Raw genomic sequence first — 18934 nt, forward strand, 5'->3', positions numbered from 1 at the left:
AATTACATCACACAACTGGCTCATTAGGACCCAAACAAACCTTATTACAATATCTTACATCAAACCCTGTTAAACACTTTATGAGGGTGAGCTCATGGGACACAGATATTGTGACTATGTTTGCACAAAGGTACAGAGAGGCTTGTTTTTAGTTCTTCATGTGTCGTGTCTGTCCATAATAGATTATGCAGTATGAAGTCAGTCCTCCATATATATCATGGACACGGATAATGTGGCTTAATTTTACAATCTGTGATTACAGACGACAACATTCATATGACCTAACTGTGACTAATACTAATCTGTGTGGTGCTGACAGCCTCTGGATCTGCATCACGATAAGCAGCCCCAGCCCCGCGGCTGGCTCCAAGCTCCATCTCTAACACATTTTATGATTTGTGCTTGTTACTGCCCAATTAGCCCGCCAATGTCAGTCCCTGCTGGGTTTGCAGAGAGAACGGGTAGACACTGGAGTGCCACGTGTGTCATCGAAATGCGTCTCAACACTCATGCATTCCTTGGACTGTCTCACATTCATGCATTCTTTGGAATTCTGCATTTGTGGCAGTGCACATCACTGCATCCCGTCTTCTTGGTTAAGTATCACAATGCGACATTGTATTTTGGTGAAACAATGACATCTTTACGAGGCTTCGCTGAATGAACAAAAGCATCTGGTTCGAGATGGCAACAACAACCACAAAAAGGCAGTCAAAAACAAGTGCAGCGCAATGTTAGGCGCCTCAGAGGGGCAACGTTTTAGGGGCCCTCTGGTGGTTTGGGTTCTCACAAGGTTTCTTTTCTCTCTTTCCTGTCTTTTGAGGTCTGTGTTAGATTCCTCTCTACTTCCTGTTTTTTTGAGGGGAGAGACAGTTCCCACAATGCTTGAACTCCTAGACCCCTCCTTGCGCTTTTCCAGCTCTCTTTTCGAAGCCCCCCTTCACTCAGTGGCCCACATCCCATTTCTCAACCTGTCCATCAGGATTTTTTTTAATTCTAACTTCAGATACTGTAAATGAAAGAGTATTGTTGATTTTTTGACTCAAAATGGAGCCAATCTATAAAGATGAAGGAAAAGGAAATATAGCATCTAATGTTGTCAAGTTGACTAATGTTTGATAAATGACACTTGAAGCAACTTAGCCCTGAGGTCAGATGGGATCATTTTACAAACTGGATGTGCAACAACAGAGGACAAAGCCATTCGTTGATGAAGTGATTTCAGAATGTTGCAGTCATTGTCTTGGAGCTTCAGATCTTTGATACTAAAGTTTGAATTCACACCAAATATGTCATATTATCCCCGTTAAATTGTGTAATAATGCAAAGCCTTACTGCAAAATTTCTTGTTTGCCTTCATGATCTTGCCCTAATCTCTTTTTATTGAAGAAGCCTGCTACAGTATGTAAATACAAGGCATGATGAAAACCCCAGCGTCCTGTCGAGTATGCAAGTCATTGCCATATGGTAGATGGATTGCCTTGGCGCCTTCCACTTTTATGAGTAGGCTCTTCCTGTCAGGTTCCAGGAACCAGGTTTTAATCCAGAGGTTTAAAGTCTTTCTACGACTGAAAGCGGAGCCAGTGGTAATGAACATATCTCTGGTTTTCTATGTCCCTATGATGGAGTGGTATCGAAAACTTGCCACATACCGTAGGGATCTGCAAGCCACTATTTACCATCACGTTGCACAATCCAAACCATATGTTGCTTTTCTGATATGCAACAGGAAATTAAATGTCTGAATTAGTTCTAATCAAAAACCAACCTACACAGATGTTCACATTAGAAAAAAGTACTTAAATTTGTACACTTGTACACACTAGAAAATTTGTACACATTACTGCAGATGTATCTAGTATTAATGCTTACAGACTCATGTTTATAAACAGATTATTATACACAATACAAAAGCAACATATACAATGTTATAAAATATAAACTATTTATAGATTTGGAGTTTTGTAAAATAAACAGATTTACTGTTCAAGCTAATAATTGTATTTAAAAAAAACGTACCTATCTACAATAGGAAACAACATGACTGCTTAATACAGTAGGTTCCGTGTGAAAACATCTCAACTAATGATCAGTTATTTGTGCATATTGAAATAAGACAGTTTAGTAAACAATTCATTTTTAGTGTGTTTTTGTAGAAATAACACCATCCAGCATTTATTCGAGGAAGCAGTTTGAGTCTTTCCCATTGAGCCTCCAACCCCCTCTATGTTCACAGCCTTCATGCCCTTATACAGTAGGACCTTGTTTTGCAATGAGCAGTTGAGAAAGAGCAAAACATTTCACAGACCCCCCCCCTTCTCACACACAACCCCCACACCCCACTCACAACTCTGTAAGCATGTGAGGGTGAAGTCACTGTTTTCCAAGACGCATGCCAGTATGTGGGACAAAATTATTTTTGAGCCATTTCACCCACTATAATCTCAGTTGATTTAAAAACAAATAAGCACTAAAATGTTAATGTCTCAGCTAATACACTATATACATGCATACATACATGAACCAGGGCAAAACCAGCCTGTAAAATCTGAATCACAGTCTTACCTTTCTCATGCGCACCTTAACCAAGTTGTCGTTTTTCAGATCCCCGGGTTCATTCGATCCATGTAAAACTGCGTCATCGGCGTCTTCCATTCTGTGGTGTTCCCTCCGACCATCTGCCACCTCAGAGGCAGGTGACTCATGGAGGTAATGGTCACAGGACTGGTTGCCATGGAGCAGGTCTGGTGAGAGCTCATCCTTCAGCTTTGCAGGGCACGCTAGCAGGTCTTGGGTGTGTTGGTTAGTACACGCATGTGTATCTTTCACACAGGAGTGCTCGGCAGCTGAATTTTGCGTGAGATCTGGTGCAGTAATCTTTCCAGGTTCCAGGTCTGTGTTGTCACATGGCTCAACATGGCTAACCTCATGCATATTATCCAGTTTTAAACAGCTAATTTCCAATTGCTGAGCTATGTTTTGATCCTTACTTGACACCAACTTACTGGTCGGTAAGCTTTGATCCGTGTCTTTCATTGGTTGAATTGGAGTGGTCATCCTTCGCACACTCTCAGTCTTTGTAAGGTCTTTATCAGAATTTTCAGTCTCCGCTTGTACCGATACCATATTGATGTTAACTGTTACAGTGCAACACTGACGTTTAACAGCAATATCAGATGATGTGACTGTCCCATACCTGACATCTGCAGAATTCTTGCTACTTTCTACTCGAGTAGTTTCCTCTTCCTGAGGCCTGGCCATTCCCGTCTCTTCAAAATGAGGCTGTTCCAACAATGTTGGACACATCATTTCACCACCAGAGATCTGATCCAATACCATGCAGCCCTCTTCAGTTCCTCCTTGAATATCTCTTGAGTGATGACTTATTTTTTCATTAGGCATTTCCAGATAATTCAATCCACCCAGCTTGTCAGAAAAATCTGTACTGGTATTTTCAGTAAGTCCGCTGGTACATCCTTCGTCTAACACTAAGGTCACAACTGGCTCAACACTTTTGCGGTCCGATGACGTCCTATCACCAGCCTCCATTTCTGAACTGTGCGGCACACCAACTAGTAAAGGTACATTTGCATCAGTATGGTCAGAAGGTAAAACCTTATTTTCATCCTGTGGGATGTCAAGTTGAGGTTCCAGTTCAAAAGCAAAAGATGAATCTAGTGTGGCCCCAGAGATTTCAGGAGGCCTGCTGTAACCCTCTGTATGGCTCTCCTTTGTTTCCTGATGATCTGGAATTTTGCCAGGCTGTTCACCAGCAGATTCAGACAGTGGAAGCCCATTGTGTGACGAGATAGAGATGCATTGTTGCACTTCATGAGAGATATGTGGACTTTTAAAGGCATTACCCTCGCTGCAGATGTCGTGACTCTGTGTGTTCTGTGTGCCGACTTCACCTTCACGGTTGATATTTTTGACGCCGTTAGAGCTGATATAAGTTGCACAAGAAATATTTGTGGTAGGACTCACACTGTTTGAGGTATTATCTTGAAAATTCCCTGCGTTTGCAGTCTGGGATGTGTTTACATCCACCATATTATGAGGGAAATGAACTGATTCCTCTTGCAAGTCCAGTGAAACCTTTTCATTTTTTTCCGATTCAGTTTTGCCATTCTCAAGAGAAGCTGTCACCTTAAGTGTCTGAGCCAGGTCGTCTGTGGGCAGCTGATGGCAGCCTTCTGGCATAGAGGCACACCTCGCTTGTCGTCCTGGTTTAGAAGCTCCAGCTGCCATCCAAGGTCCTTGGCCGTCAACTCCATGAAAACACACCAAATCCAGGTCATCATAGCTATACTGTAATCCTGACGGGTGAGTCACATGCTCCTCCCAACTTCTTTTCCGTATGGCTACCGGCATGGTGGGCAGCCAGCGCTATCCCATAGAGCTGCTTTTGACACCAGGCGAGAATCAGTTCTGCAGTAACAGAGAACAGAAATAAGGACAACAGTTTAGAAGCAATGAATTTAGAGTAAGATAATGTACAGATGACGATGTGGTAAGGAATGTTTCACTTTAAAGAAACATCTGGAGTGGGGCCTGGTGAGTGGAGGTTCAAAAAGGTCATAATTATAATGCATTCACATTGGGAAAGTCTAAACTCAGCTGGGTCTCTATAAGATGACAGGAACTTCTGTTATTCTAATCTAACATGGGAAAGCGATACCTTTACAGACAGACCTGCTCTAAATTTCACATTGACTCATGCCAGCTCCAAAGAACAACAGTGGTTTAGAAATGCTGACAGCCATAAACTCAACCATCTTCACAGTAAATTTTCACATAAGATTAGTTTGTTAAATTTAAGTGCATTACAAAACTTTAATGAACATAGATTTTAACTGCAAAACCCCAACCATGGATCCTCAAAAATCAGAATAATGCAACATATGTTATAGGTGTTCTTTCTTGAATAGAATTTTTTAATGTCAGTTTATTTACTGTAAATTGCAGCATTTCATCTTAAGTCACTTTACAGAGAAGACAACACACAACTACATTATATACAGTAGAAAACCCAACACACCTTATTTTACTATAAGTGACTAAAAGCTACAATTTTCCACCTTGTGATTTTTGAAATGTACACCTGAAAATTTGCCATCTGCCTCTACTGGTACGAAGCTGCACCTGGTTATTAGTTGAAGACAGAAGACTATGTCTTGAAGCAGTTGCTCCTTCAACTTACCCTGTACTAACAGCAAAACTGTCACTTCATACCATTTATGGTAACTGACACTTCAGTAACAATACTACTGTATACAGTAATCCCATAGCTGTGCATTTAGTAATTACACAGCAGTGTACAAAGTGTACAGTTGTACAAAAATGTTTTACAAATTGCCTTTTCATTCATCGGCCAAGAGCGATTTGTCTGCGTTAAGAAAGCGTAAATCCATCTCTTCCTCACTTGACATCCAGTTTTCCTTGTAAGCAGTGGATAGTCCAGGTCTTTACGAGCCATTTCCTTAACTTCAGTCAGAATCGTCACTGTACAGCTGTTGAAAAGCAGCAAAGCCCCAAAGACAAGCAGAAAGCCGGGGAGCACGTAGGAGTCCATAGACTACTTCCATCTTGATCACATTAGGGCTTCTGCTGACGCTGAAAGCTGACGAGTCGGGGTGGTGTAAGATGGGCTGGGTTTTCTTTGTCCCACTCCACCCCTGCTCTCCTCCGATCTATCCCTTTTCCCATCAGACAACCCCCCCCCACCCACACTGATTTTGACAAGGAGTCATATCCTAAAGCCCCATCCCCCATCTCATAACTTAGTCAGTACACTGTATGCATTTATTCCCTCCACCCACCTCAACTGCACTCTCTTTCCTTACTATTTAAAAAACTTCCTCCCAAAACTCTTTGCTTTTCTGCGCTCTTCCTTTGCTTGCTATTTCACTAAGCTGGGCAAGGCTCCACCAGTTGGCTTTGATTAGTAACAGACTGCCTTGTAAGACCTCTGGCTGTGTACCAAGAGAGATTGCGCTCTAATGTTTTAGCAGTTTTATCTAAGGCATGTTATTTTTAATTTGTCATCTTGTAGCTCTACTAGCATTCTTAAGGTAACACACTGGCACTAATAACAATTATGAAAACAATGGAAGAGATATTCTAAGATATGCTTTCCAAATTTGTTTTTCAAAACATCTTTTAAGAATGTGAGAAAATAGCAAGTAATAGCCATGAAAAAGTTGTTTCATTATCATACAATTTTAAAACGTTGTGTCTTTGTTTTTTATGACCGACTATGACTAAGACTAAGACACTCTGCAGTGTATAAATGCACCTTTTTTATGTGATCTCAGTGAATGTGTATCTGCAAAAAGCAAAAAGATGCAACCAAATAAACAGACAATATTTATATATTTATCAGCAGGGCCAGCTGCACGAAATGAGCAATACCTCAAAGCAGCGTGGGACAATGTAAGCACCAGACAGAAGTGGAAAGAAGCCCCCTGCAACTGTCCCTGCAACTCTGGACTTTAACCTCAAGGTCATCCAGATGTGAGGTGAGACTCTGGAAGAGGCTTTTCTTAGAGGCCTTGCTGGGAAACTGTGCACAGCCGTCACCGTTGGCTCTCCAGGGACACAGATGGTCATACTAAAGGGGAGGGATCCAAGTTCAACAAGACTTCACTGTGGCATGTCACATGATGTGCTCTGTGGTTACCCTAAGTACAGTTTAACAAAATACAGATCTTTTGGGTCATAATAGCCTCCGTGCGGATATGGATGATGATTGAAGTGTAGAGGCTGACACAGAGCATCAGCAGGCTATCCCCTTATTACCTTCTGTAGTCATCTGACACAAGCCTATAATTTCAAAGACGAGGTCTCCCCCGACCAATCACACACTCATGCAGGCCCACGGGGCAACTGGCCAAAATTGCAATCTGATCCATCGTGTTGTGCAAACAAATGGTCCTTTAGCAGCACGTGTGACAACAGCTATCTATCAGCTATCAATCAGCTCAGCAAATACGGAAACCACTGAATTTAAAAATAAAAATAAAAACCTAAAAATAAAACATCTATAGTCATGAAGATTTAATGAGAGAACATTCAACTCACATTTTATTATTTCCCAATCTAGAATCTAGAATATCACAAGTAGAAAATCATAAAGGGGGCAACAAAACTTGGAAATTCCAACTGCTTTTGAGGTATTTTAGCCTGTGACAATTTGCATTTCCCAACAACTCACTTCATTATTAATCATCCACCTGTAAACATGCTACAGTAAAATGTTCTTTGTAAATAATTTGTACGTGTGAGCATTTTACTGCTCGTATGGCCATAAAAACCTTTCAAAGCACTGCTATACAGAGGACAAGCATGAGCACTCTAAAGAGCATGCAGCATCACTAGTCACATGTCTGCGGTGAAATACATAAGTAAGAAAGACCTATTCATGATTCACCCTATAATCCCCCAATGTTCAGCCCCTTGGCTTCTTACTGTAAGTGGACCACTGAGGGCCCAAAGGAAACAGACTCACATTCCTTACTGATATAGTTTAGTATTGGAAAAATAAAACAGCCCCACGGGCATCGAAGATCACAGCGCATTTGCCCACGAAGGAAAATTTGGTCCTCTCCCATAATTGTCATTTTTAAGTCTTTATACAGTACAGACAAAAATTACTTTCAAGAGATTTTGTTGCACCGTTTTTAATTTTTGTGACATAGGTGTGGCCTACTTGTTTTTTAAAGTTATACAAAGGATCCTGGGTAGGATCGAATAGAATAGACTCCCATCTAATCATCAAATAGTTAAAAATAACATTAAGAAACCACAATCTTGTGAGTAATCTTCGACTGTTGCTAGCTTTTGTCCTGTGGTTAACGACTCCTTTTCAAAAGCCTAGTCATCTCAATTTAAATAACAGTGTTTGAGGTCTGGGTGGGAACTTGGGCAATCACAGTATTTTTTAATAGAGCGTCCCATGGATGCAACTTTAGAGCGTTTAGAAAGCCATGGAGGTTTGCATTGCTGTCTTAATTGAAAAAGAAAATACTTTCATCATTTGTAGAGTCCCTTTGCTTGTGTTGGTCCAAACACAAGCCGTTGTGGGAGACACTGAGGGGGCCTTGCCCACCGATCATGGGTTATAGTGTGACTGTTGTGACCGTGGGAACAGGAAGTACAAGTTATTGAGGATACAAACCATAACAAGCTAAAAAAATCTATCTAATCTTCTTGCAAGAGGGCCTGAGTGTATGCGTGTGTCCATGAGACAAGACTACTGTATATGTGTGGGTGTGTTCTGGCTTGGTGCTGTGTGTGTGTGTACATGTTTCCTTGAATGTGAATCAAGATTACAATAAAGAAAAATTATTTACTATAAATAAACTTTATTATTATAACTAAACTTTTGTTTTATTAACTAATTCAAATAAAACAACCAAAGGCAAACAATAATCATAATAACCATCAATTCATTCAAATATTCACCAAATACTGTATAGTATATTGCATGTTAAAAAAGTAACATGGGTTAACATCTGTTTACTATATAAACTATATATAAGTATATATAACTATATACCCAATATATATAACTATATGTAACTATATATCCAATACACTTCCTGAACTCAGCAGAACACTGAATTAATAGAAAGAGACAGTTTAGTAGAACTTACTCTTGCACAAGCGGTAAACAAAAACAGCAGCCAAGAAATTGGAAATTGATCACGTTTCTCTCGCCTCTCTGCATCTCCCTACTGCTCAGTTTAGTCTGCCCTTTCCAACTCATTTGTACCTATGCCATTTACAGGAAACTGGATCCTATGTAAAATACAAGTCTGTTATTTGCCAGTTTGCTCTTTGGGTAGGAAATGAGCATACTCCATTTCAATAGTTACCAACAGATTTGTCAATTCTCTAATTCTCTAATCAGGACAGTGTCTTATTCCATTTTCGGACGTTAAATATGGAGGTCACGGACTTCTTCTCAACCTTTTCTTATTAAAATCTACATTCTGCACTGCTTTAGGAAACACAAAGCTATAGTGCTTTTCATCAATATATCCACGTGAATGATTTTACTGGCTCAGGTTGGAAAGTACGTTCTGGTTTAACAAAGGTATAGTGAGTCACAAAGGTTCCATTGTAATACTGAAGAGTGAGTAATTGATTACCACAACATTCATCAATTTAGCAAAAAAAAATAGTAGCAACAACAAAAGGATTTTCTAAATATTTGCCTTTTGTGATTCATTACTTGTTCCACAGCCTTCTAACAGCTTGAATCATGAAACTATCTGAGGACAAGGACACATAATATTTATCCAACTGTCTTGTTGTTTATGAGGAATGACTCTTGAGCTTGGACTGGTCCCTGTGAGAGCCAGAGAAGTGACACCCCCCCACCCAGGATTCTGCTGAACATATGCTGCGCTGGCATTGACTTTTACTGCAGAGATCCAGGAAAACGTGTTGTCCTAAGACACCGTTGCCACAGCAGCATCAGGAGGAAATGCTTGAGTCCCAGAGTCAGGAGACGAGGGGCCAGGAGTGTTTTCGTCATCTGACAAGAGGTCTCTGAACACTTAATGCTACGCGTTCATGTGCACCGTGGTTCCAAATGTAACCTCCCAACATCTGTGCCTTGTTCTCATGCACATATTTGTTCAAGCGCTGCAAGATCTCTGTATATTTCTGTGCTTTCTTTCTGAGTTAAAGACAGTGCAAGCACCTTTAGCGTGCACGTGCTACAGCTACAGTGCTTTACCTGCTCTTCTAATCTGTCTGGTGCAGCACAGCAGAAAAATAACACCTACTTTATGTGGAAAAAAGGAAAAGGTCACATCTTGAAAACACGGTTTTACAGTAAGTGAGCAGGTCAGAAAGACAATAAAGACAAATACCTCCATAAAACAGGAGAATGATACCTCATAAAACAGCAGTAGTTTGACAGAAATAAAAAGATGCAAAACGTTAAAACTAACTAACTTGCGATAACACGGTACTGACGCTAGGGGCCTTTTTATGGAATCTTTAGGTAAATGACGTCACACAAACTTGCCCACCTGTGCTAACTCAAAAGTACATGCTAACACACTGCTATGAAATTATTCAAGCTAGTCACAGCATCAACGTGCAGTGCTTCGTAAAGTTTAAGAAGCTGCACAAAGGCCTGTGGTGAGCAGCAGTTACAACAATGTAGATCCTTGACTGATCCTTGAACAGACACGTGAAGCACACTCACCTGAGTGCCCTTCGTCAAACAGTGACTTTACTGCCTCGGCTTGCATTGGGGCCGTTTGGAGCTGGGTGACAGGTCTGAGTCAGACCCAAACGGACGACAGTTACCACCCGGCTCCAGCAAACGGCGCCAAATGCTGCACGTGCCTGGACTGGGCTGTGGAAAGCTGTGCTGCATTCACGTAATCCTGTAGAAGCCAGGCCATAATACTACTACTACTAATAATAATAATAATAAAAATGAAATAAAATAAAATAAAATAATAATAATAATGTGTACTTCTATTATTACATGAATTAACATTTCATGCCTTTTAGCAACGCCTTATATATACACACAGCAAATCTAGTGACATATTAACTAACACAAACTAAATATACTTACTAAAGTTTGTGATTCAAAGGTTTTATTTGCATTGCTAACGTATCTTACAATTACTATGAGAGTACAACTGTCTTTCTTAACTTTCTTAACTTTATTTTGCTTTTTGGCAATAGCTTCAATCATTTCCGGGAGGCCATGAAGGCAACACACTATTTTTGACTTCTTCCGCCTTTTACCTGCAGCTAAAAACTCGGAGACGTTCACTCTCGTAATGGGCGTTTGCCCATGAAAGGATTCGGATATTAGACGAGCTAGACGCGTTGTTGAGCCTGTACATGTGCTTTTGAAAAAAAAAGAGACGATAGGGGAGAAGTGTAATGAACTAAACTCAAACGTTTAACAGCGCAAAAGGCAGAAACTTTAGTTTGCCTCTCGCTAAACCTCGCGTCTCCTCGTCGTTCACAATGGGGTGTTGCGGCAGCGCAGAGGTGAGTGAACCCGACGCAGTGCAAAGGAAGTTACTTTAAAAGTTGGGGCCCGAGTAGCAGACGAGCGCCACGCGACGTCTCGTCTTCGGCGTTAGCGGCGGCGACAACAACAACGGGGAGCCAGCCGCTCGCTCGTCTGCTACTTTAGGAGCGGAGTAGCCACTGCGCCGCAGCGTCCGCACACTCAACCCCGGGGTCACCGCTCCTGTCTGTTCTTTATGCCTTGGCAGAAAAAGCGGGACTGGACGCCGCTGGAGGACCGCAGCTGCACGGACGTCCCATGGCTCGTCGTGTTCGCCCTGTTCTGTTTTGGGATGGTAAGTGTTCAGCTGCCATGTGTGACTATGCAAGTCGTGGTCACTGGTGTCGGCCGACGATACGCTCACATCACGGGGTTGTCACAGCACAATAGTCAATACAGCACTACGATACATAATCGCTATATATTATTGATTGATATTAATTCGTACATCACTACTAATGAGGGTGGAGTTAAGCTTGATTCAATGCATCAGCATCACAAACTCCAGTTTTAGTTTAAGACCTAAACTCAATTTAACACATTGTTATTACACAACAAAACAGGGACCTACACTACAACATACATTGTTTTTCTACAGATTTAGCAACAGGTTTCTGTTCTAAGATAGTGTATTGTAATCACTGTAACCATTAGGGGTTTTGAGTTGCAATAGCCTTACTTTCTGTAGATGTACCACAAGCCTGGAAGTTATGGATTTAGTTAATTAAAAAAGTCATGACAGCATGGTGCTTCTTGCTAGTAATGTTCTAAATCTTCCCATTCAAGCGTTAACTTGAATTCCCCTGTGTCGTCCACAGCTGTGTATTTGTGGCTACCCCATTGCCACAGGTGGTGCCTCCAGGCTGATCTCGGGATATGACAGTTACGGCAACACTTGTGGGCGGAATAACACCAACACCAAGATTGAGGGAGTACCGCTCAGTGGCAAGGACATGACCGAAAACAAGTAAGTCAAGAGTTTCATTTCACCCGTTTCTCTGATTACATCACACACATGTAAATAGATGGAGCACATGAAAGGAGACGTGCTCAGTTCTCTATTTTTTTTTCTTTTTTCATGTCGTGTCGGTGGCACAGATGAAGCCAGTCAGAATTACATGTGTTCATGCAAGGATTGCATCACGTTGTCCTAATCTAGTTTGCCACAAACAACCGTTTATTGCCTTGGTAAACGCATCAGTTTAAATCTTTTTCATCTTACTGTAGTTAGTTGTCAAGAGTGAGCTGTGCAAACTACATATTACCAACATATGCATGAGAATTACAGATGTATATTATGATATAGCATATCATAATATGCATACAAATACACAAAGTTACACATTCTTCTTTTATAATTTAAATAAATGCTTTTGGGCTGTAGCTTTCCATCAACAAGCAACAGCCTCCAGTCCCAGTTTCCCTGAAACAATAGGTCATGCTTTACTGATGGGCTGATTGCCCGTGGTGGCGTTGAATAAAAGGCGTTTTGGTTACAAAGAAGGATCTGTGTGAGGGAAGCAAATGTCAACCGCTTTCACATTCGGTCCAGACAGACAAAACCCAAGTGATTCAGAAATACCCGGATACGCTTGTATTTTCACGTCTGAAAAATAGTTTCTTACATTTTAAGAGCACGTGGCAGCACTTTACCATTGTGAGTTAATAAAGAGGTTGTATTGTTTCTTCCAGATTTGTTTTCTTTTTGGAGCCCTGCAACGTTGACATCATCAACAGGAAGGTCAAGTCCATTGCCTTGTGTGTCTCTAGGTGTCCTGCTACTGAACTCACCACATATGATGATTTAAAGAAGTTTGCTCTGAATAATGGTGAGTAAAGTGAAGCATAGAATAGAGGCCATATGTTTGAAATTCAATTGTCTCCTTCAGCACTGAAAATAATATGTAATTTGTCTGTTTGTTTTTTTTTTGTTAGGCTCTTATCTCTGCTCGTATGATATTCCCTTCACAAAATATACAAGCCATCCAGATCGTCTCACTAAATGTCCAAAACTCCCTGTTCCAGCAAGGTAATCAAGCATGGCCTTTAACTCTGAATGTAATGTTACTCCATCTTATAACCAATAAAGTTATTTGTTTATTTAATTTCCTGAAAGTGGCACATTTACTCAGGCCTTAGGTGATTAGTTCAGCCAATGTGGTTAAAGTAGCTTTAAATCACAGAAATGCCAAGTGTATTTCTGTCTGTTTAACGTTGCTGTGTGCTTCGGTTTTAAGTCTACACTGCATTCAGTTTTTTTTTTTCTGGGGAACTTCAAAACTAATTATACTGTAGGGTGCAGTAGCACCACCTTCTTCAACATTCTCTCATTGTAGGACCACAAAACCATGGCCTGCCACAGTCCAGAAACCACAGCTTTTTTCTATGTTTGCAGTAAGGCTTTCCCAGTGTTCCACCGCTGTATTCCTGTGGATGTCGGCTGCTACGCTCAGTTCGCCCAGGCATTCATTACATTTGTCAGTGACAACTCTGTGATGCGCCGGGTCATCGCCGGTGTGATGGCCAGCAAGGAGATCATCATGGGCCTTTGTGTTCTGGCTTTAGGTAAAACACTTGGTTACGCCCAACCTGACATATATGTGGAACATGGAGCTGTTTTGTTTCTGTAAGAATTGACTGCTCACTTGGTTGGTTCAGACATATTCATTTACATTTTTTAGCTTCTTAGCTGTAATTGCTTGTGAGGATTCAGTAGGAACCAACGGAAGGGAAGCTATTTATATAGCAATAACAGGAAACGTTTGGACGGTTACAGTCACTGTGTCCATTGAAGTTTAGCTCACAGGCATTCATTTTATTAAGATCTGCTTCATCTCCCCTCATCGGTATTGCATAAAAGACAAAATTCATCCTGTGTTGCCTTTTGATGTCTTTGATCCCTGGAGGTCTGAATTTGATCAGTCTGGATTGTTACTTCTCAGGGTCAACAGACCTTTTGTCATAGTTTGTTGTTGAAATGAAGCACTGCCACTCATATCCTAGATGAATCATTGTGGGGTTTTTTTTCTTGTCAGCACATTTCTGCAGCTTCAAGTGTCTTAATGTGCTCTCCCCACGTTTGTGTTTTCATTTTAGTTTTGTCCCTCATCATGATGGTGATCATTCGCTACATCTCTAAAGTATTGGTGTGGATTCTAACAATTCTGGTGATCATTGGCTCGATAGGTAAACTTTAATAGCAACCTCACTTAAAGTCAGTTTGACATGTTCTGACACATTCAGCAACCGTGGAGGCTGTTTCTGCAGTGGAACCCTTGTTTTGTGCCCTGATGTTTCACAGGGGGGACAGGCGTCCTCTGGTGGCTGTATGCCGACAGCAGGAATGCCCTGAACCATAACACCTTGTCCGTATTTGGGAAAGAAGTGGCCTCAGACAATGTTAAGGCCCTGCTTGTGTATTCAATCGGTGCTACAATTTTCACGGTATGCCTGAAATTTACTTTGTATTAGAAATGGTAATAAATGTGAAAGTGTTTCTTGACATGACCGGCTGTGTCTCCATGTTCAAAGTGTCGTTCACTGGTTTCTTTGTATCCGTACAGGTGGTTCTCCTGCTGATCATGTTTTTCTTGAGGAAGCGAGTGGCCCTCACCATCTCCTTGTTCCACGTGGCTGGTAAAGTGTTCATCAGTCTCCCCTTGCTGGCCCTGCAACCTTTCTGGACTTTCCTGTGCCTCATGCTCTTCTGGATCTACTGGATCACTGTGCTTCTCTTCCTCGGAACTGCAGGTTGGAAACCCCTAATATGGTGCTTCTGCATTCATTTATGTGGATTATGTGAATGCTTGTGCAGTCAATACTTGTCAATGCAGAATTCTGATAGTTCGGAATACTTGATCACCAGTGCAGTGCAAATTAAGTTTGCTACTCGCGACATTTTGTCTTGGTTTAGTGGCATAACTAAACTCCCACATTTGAAATCTCGTGCCAGTCTCATGACGTGGGAGGATGGACTCAAACAACCACTTCTCTCTTCATCTCCCACTTCTCTTTTCCACCGTTACTGTTCCTTTACACCAAAGTACACAGCTCATAGATCATAGTTTCCTGCTTATGATCATTAATAATAATAATAATAATAATAATATATATATATATTTTATTAAACTTGTTATTTAAATAGAAATACCAAGAAAATGATTAGTAATAAGTGGATAAAAATACTCAATCCTGCCTCTTATTCTCCTCACAGGGACACCAGTAAAAAATAATTCTACAAATGTGGTTGAATATCAGATGCAAGGCCCTCTTCAGTACCTGGTGTGGTACCATGCTGTGGGTCTCATCTGGATCAGTGAGTTCATCCTCGCCTTCCAGCAGATGACCATCTCTGGAGCTGTAGTCACCTACTACTTCACAAGGTCTCAAAAACAATCATTCAATGAGTTTTGTACGACAAGGGTTGCTTTCGGTGCCTTTTCAATGTCACATTTCAGTTTTTATTATGATTTTACTCATTTCTCTATCCTTGTTTGCAATTGCCTTAAGAAATAAGTCCCAACTGCCAGCAACCCCCATCCTTTCTTCCATGATGCGCACCATCCGCTACCACCTAGGTACTCTGGCCAAGGGCTCCTTCATCATCACTCTTGTTAAAATCCCTCGTCTCATCCTAACATACATCCACAGCCAGCTCCAAGGGAAGGTTAGAAACGAAACGATTTCTGTTCAAAGGTCTCTTGTTAGAATCTGATGATGATGATAGTTAATGTTTGTATTTCCTAATGTGTCGTAGGAGAATGCCTGTGCTCGCTGCATGCTGAAAGCCTGCGTCTGCTGCTTGTGGTGTCTTGAGAAGTGTCTGGCATATTTAAATCAGGTAAGTAACGTTTTATAACACCATCAAATACATTAGGTATGATGGAGAGTCTAAGTATGTGTCTATTTTTGTCAGAATGCTTACACTGCAACAGCCATCAACAGCACCAGTTTCTGCACCTCTGCCCGTGATGCTTTCCTCATCCTGGTGGAAAATGCTCTCCGAGTAGCCACCATTAACACTGTGGGCGACTTTGTCCTCTTCCTGGGAAAGGTACTGTACCCACATTCTTCTTTCTTTCTTTTCTGTATTCTCTACCTGGGCTGTAAAATTTTCATGTGAGATTCTGCTTCAAAGACCCAGATGCTGTCTAACCGGTTGTGAAACTCCCCTTTCAGGTGCTCATAGTCGCCTGCACAGCTTTTGCTGGCATACTGTCTCTAAACTACCAGAGGGACTACACAGTGTGGGTACTGCCTCTACTCATCGTCTGTGTGTTTGCCTTCCTGGTGGCCCACTGCTTCCTCTCTGTGTTCGAGAACGTGGTGGATGTTCTGTTTCTCTGCTTTGCTGTGGACGCAAAGTATAACGACGGCAGCCCTGGACGAGAATTCTACATGGACAAGGCTTTAATGGTGAGAGGAAGTTGTGTACATACAGATAATATTTATTAACTTACTGACATGACAGGTTTTCCTGTTACTGTCAAGCTTTGAGAATTTTTGTTTTTGTTGTTTATTTCAACAAGAAAACATTTTCAAGTTCTTCCTTTTTGTCTTTGCAGGAATATGTTGAGGAGAGTAAGAGGATGGATCGGTATAAGGCAGGTGACGGAAGTGGGCAAGAGATGAAGTCCATGGTGAGTTTCATGCTTGTTGTGTAAGATTTGTATCTGTTGCCTAAAGTAAATCACTGCCACTTCCTCATCTGCAGTTTTAACAATATACTTCGACACAGCTGGTGTGACACAGCAAGTAAAGCGTTTTGTCTTTCTTGCAGGCGCGTGGAGGGACTTTAGCCTAATGAGATGTCTGAACAACTGCCAAAACCACTGAAAGACAAAGAGTTGACCAGCATTTCACTCCAGGGACAGAATGATATTGTTACTTTTTGTACTGAAGCTTTAACAAAAGATGCATTTGGGCTTTAGTCTTTATCGCTGTTGCTACTTTAAAGTTTGACACTAATACTAATTTTTTAAAGAAAGGTTGTTTTAGTGTTTTTTCTTACGATAACCTTGTTATTAACAGATGTTTTTGTACTGTAAGCTGCAGTTTAAATGAGATTTTAAACAGATGACTATGTCTATTGACTATGTGTAAGAGGTTGTTAAAATTTTATTACTTATTACGTTTTATACTTGAATAAACAGATTTGTATTGTTTGATGTTTGCATGTATAAAACCCTGCATAGAATCAGTAAAAACATCAGAAATTACCAGTGCAATGTCTTCCCCTTGCTATTCTGTGGAATATATGTGTGGAAATAGTGTCCACACATGTAGTTGGTACATTTAGTGTAAAGTCCTTCCTTCCACATCTAAACATTTTCACTTAGTTCTAAGTATTTCATTGAGAGCAAACATTAACAATAGAACAATTGAAACACTTTCAGGTTCAACCACATGATGGCAGCAAATCATGCCAAATAAATGCCAGTTCATGTTTATTTCACCTATGGGTGTCATGCCCTTCAAAAATAAATAAACAACCATGGAATTATGACTTCCTACTAGAGTGAATGGGTTTAGAATTGAATATTCAGTAAATGATTGTGTTTGATGCTGTTGCATACTTCATGACTTCATTCGGTTTTGATTTAAAAAAGATGAAATTTAAATTAGTTTAACTTCTGAGCAGTTTGGGAGTTTATTTGTGTATTGGTAGAACTGAAATAAATAGCTTTGCAGATTACGCTTCATGCACTGATGGCAGAAGTGGTATTTTTCTTTCTCTTTAGCATGAATTATTTAATAATAATTTAAAATATGCTAATTTCTGTGGATGAACTGTGCTGTTTTTTCCCCCTTTATGGTGCACATGTACTTACAAGCTGTTAAAACTACCTTGTACTGTAGTTGCTAAATGCACTATGCAGGGGAAACTGACGGGCCATAAATTTGTGCTCCCGTGTGTTTCCACAGTCCACTAATGTACAGATTACTGCCTCCTCCTCTCCCGTTTCTTTTTAATCCGGCATTGACTAGGCAAGGATCAAGCCGCTAAGCAGTTAGACGTTATTGATGGGAAAGCTCTCTGCCCACTGCTGCCCACCTCCATAAAACAGGAATCCAGTGGAACCGCTCAATGGCTGGTGAGTCACACCTAAGTGATTCTGTAGTACTCAGAGCGTTCCTGGAAACCTTTGTCACTGGACTCAGACACAGGAAACATCATCCTTCAACAGGAAGCAGTGAGATTTAACAGCTTAGACTTTAATATATTTCCTTATTAATTATTTTCACTTGATTAATTGTTTGACTTACAAACATAATCTAATCACATTAAAAGACTATTACAGCACATAAAAGCTCTATTCTATTGCTTTTGGACACTGGAAGATTTTGAAATTAAATTCAGTTTCATTGCTGTGCAAATTTCTGTAGTTTTCCTCTGCACAGACGGTGTGTAAAATAATATTTGCTTCATGACAGAAGGGCTGAAGCTCTTCAACTGGGAAAGAGTTTACAAAAATGGTCCTGTCCTGCTGCTAGATGGAGGTCTATTGTTTGTGCTGACTCAGGCGCAGTAACAGGAGCTTTCTAAGTGTGTGTGTGTGTGTGTGTGTGTGTGTGTGTGTGTGTGTGTGTGTGTGTGTGTGTGTGCGTGTGTGCGTGTGTATTGACCAAGAGTGACTTAACCATTAAGATGAGCCACACTGCCTCCTCAGCAGCCTGCGCTGAGAGTTCAGCATGAGCTTTTAGAATGGTGCTTCCTGTGGAACACAAACAACCAGAACAGCCCACGGTGCCGCAAATGTCATACAAAATACGACAACGCAAGGACGGCGATCATAACCCAAACACATACTTATACTTATACTTACTTATACTTACAGCGGGTTGTATAAATGAAACCCTTTCTAATATATAATAGGTATG

The 18934-nt window shown here is 40.8% G+C and overlaps 2 protein-coding genes across 3 annotated transcripts in view; one reads left to right on the forward strand and one right to left on the reverse strand.

The window, feature by feature from the left end:
- Positions 1 to 10368, reverse strand: part of dlc1 (DLC1 Rho GTPase activating protein) — a 60616-nt gene extending 50248 nt beyond the window's left edge. The window contains exons 1-2 of one of the 2 annotated variants that reach the window (XM_029152636.3): positions 10223 to 10368; positions 2566 to 4428 (exon numbers count right to left, since the gene is read on the reverse strand). In XM_029152636.3, the coding sequence (XP_029008469.1) occupies positions 2566 to 4371 (1806 nt within the window). In that variant the 5' untranslated portion in view covers positions 4372 to 4428; positions 10223 to 10368. Of the gene's footprint in view, positions 1 to 2565; positions 4429 to 5422; positions 5610 to 10222 lie in introns of those variants that run through there. The other variant, XM_029152727.3, reaches the window with a different exon arrangement.
- A 397-nt stretch (positions 10369 to 10765) lies between these two features.
- Positions 10766 to 17271, forward strand: LOC114860232 (choline transporter-like protein 1). The gene is made up of 16 exons (XM_029158680.3): positions 10766 to 11031; positions 11262 to 11348; positions 11872 to 12020; positions 12746 to 12882; positions 12989 to 13082; positions 13449 to 13618; positions 14150 to 14239; positions 14355 to 14497; positions 14617 to 14803; positions 15267 to 15435; positions 15563 to 15719; positions 15810 to 15893; positions 15969 to 16106; positions 16232 to 16468; positions 16618 to 16692; positions 16833 to 17271. Exons 1-16 carry the CDS (start codon positions 11008 to 11010, stop codon positions 16854 to 16856), a joined length of 1965 nt encoding a protein of 654 aa, XP_029014513.1. The 5' UTR covers positions 10766 to 11007; the 3' UTR covers positions 16857 to 17271.
- Positions 17272 to 18934: the final 1663 nt, after the last annotated feature.

This window comes from Betta splendens, chromosome 1 (assembly GCF_900634795.4).
Source record: "Betta splendens chromosome 1, fBetSpl5.4, whole genome shotgun sequence".
Lineage (NCBI taxonomy): Eukaryota > Metazoa > Chordata > Actinopteri > Anabantiformes > Osphronemidae > Betta > Betta splendens.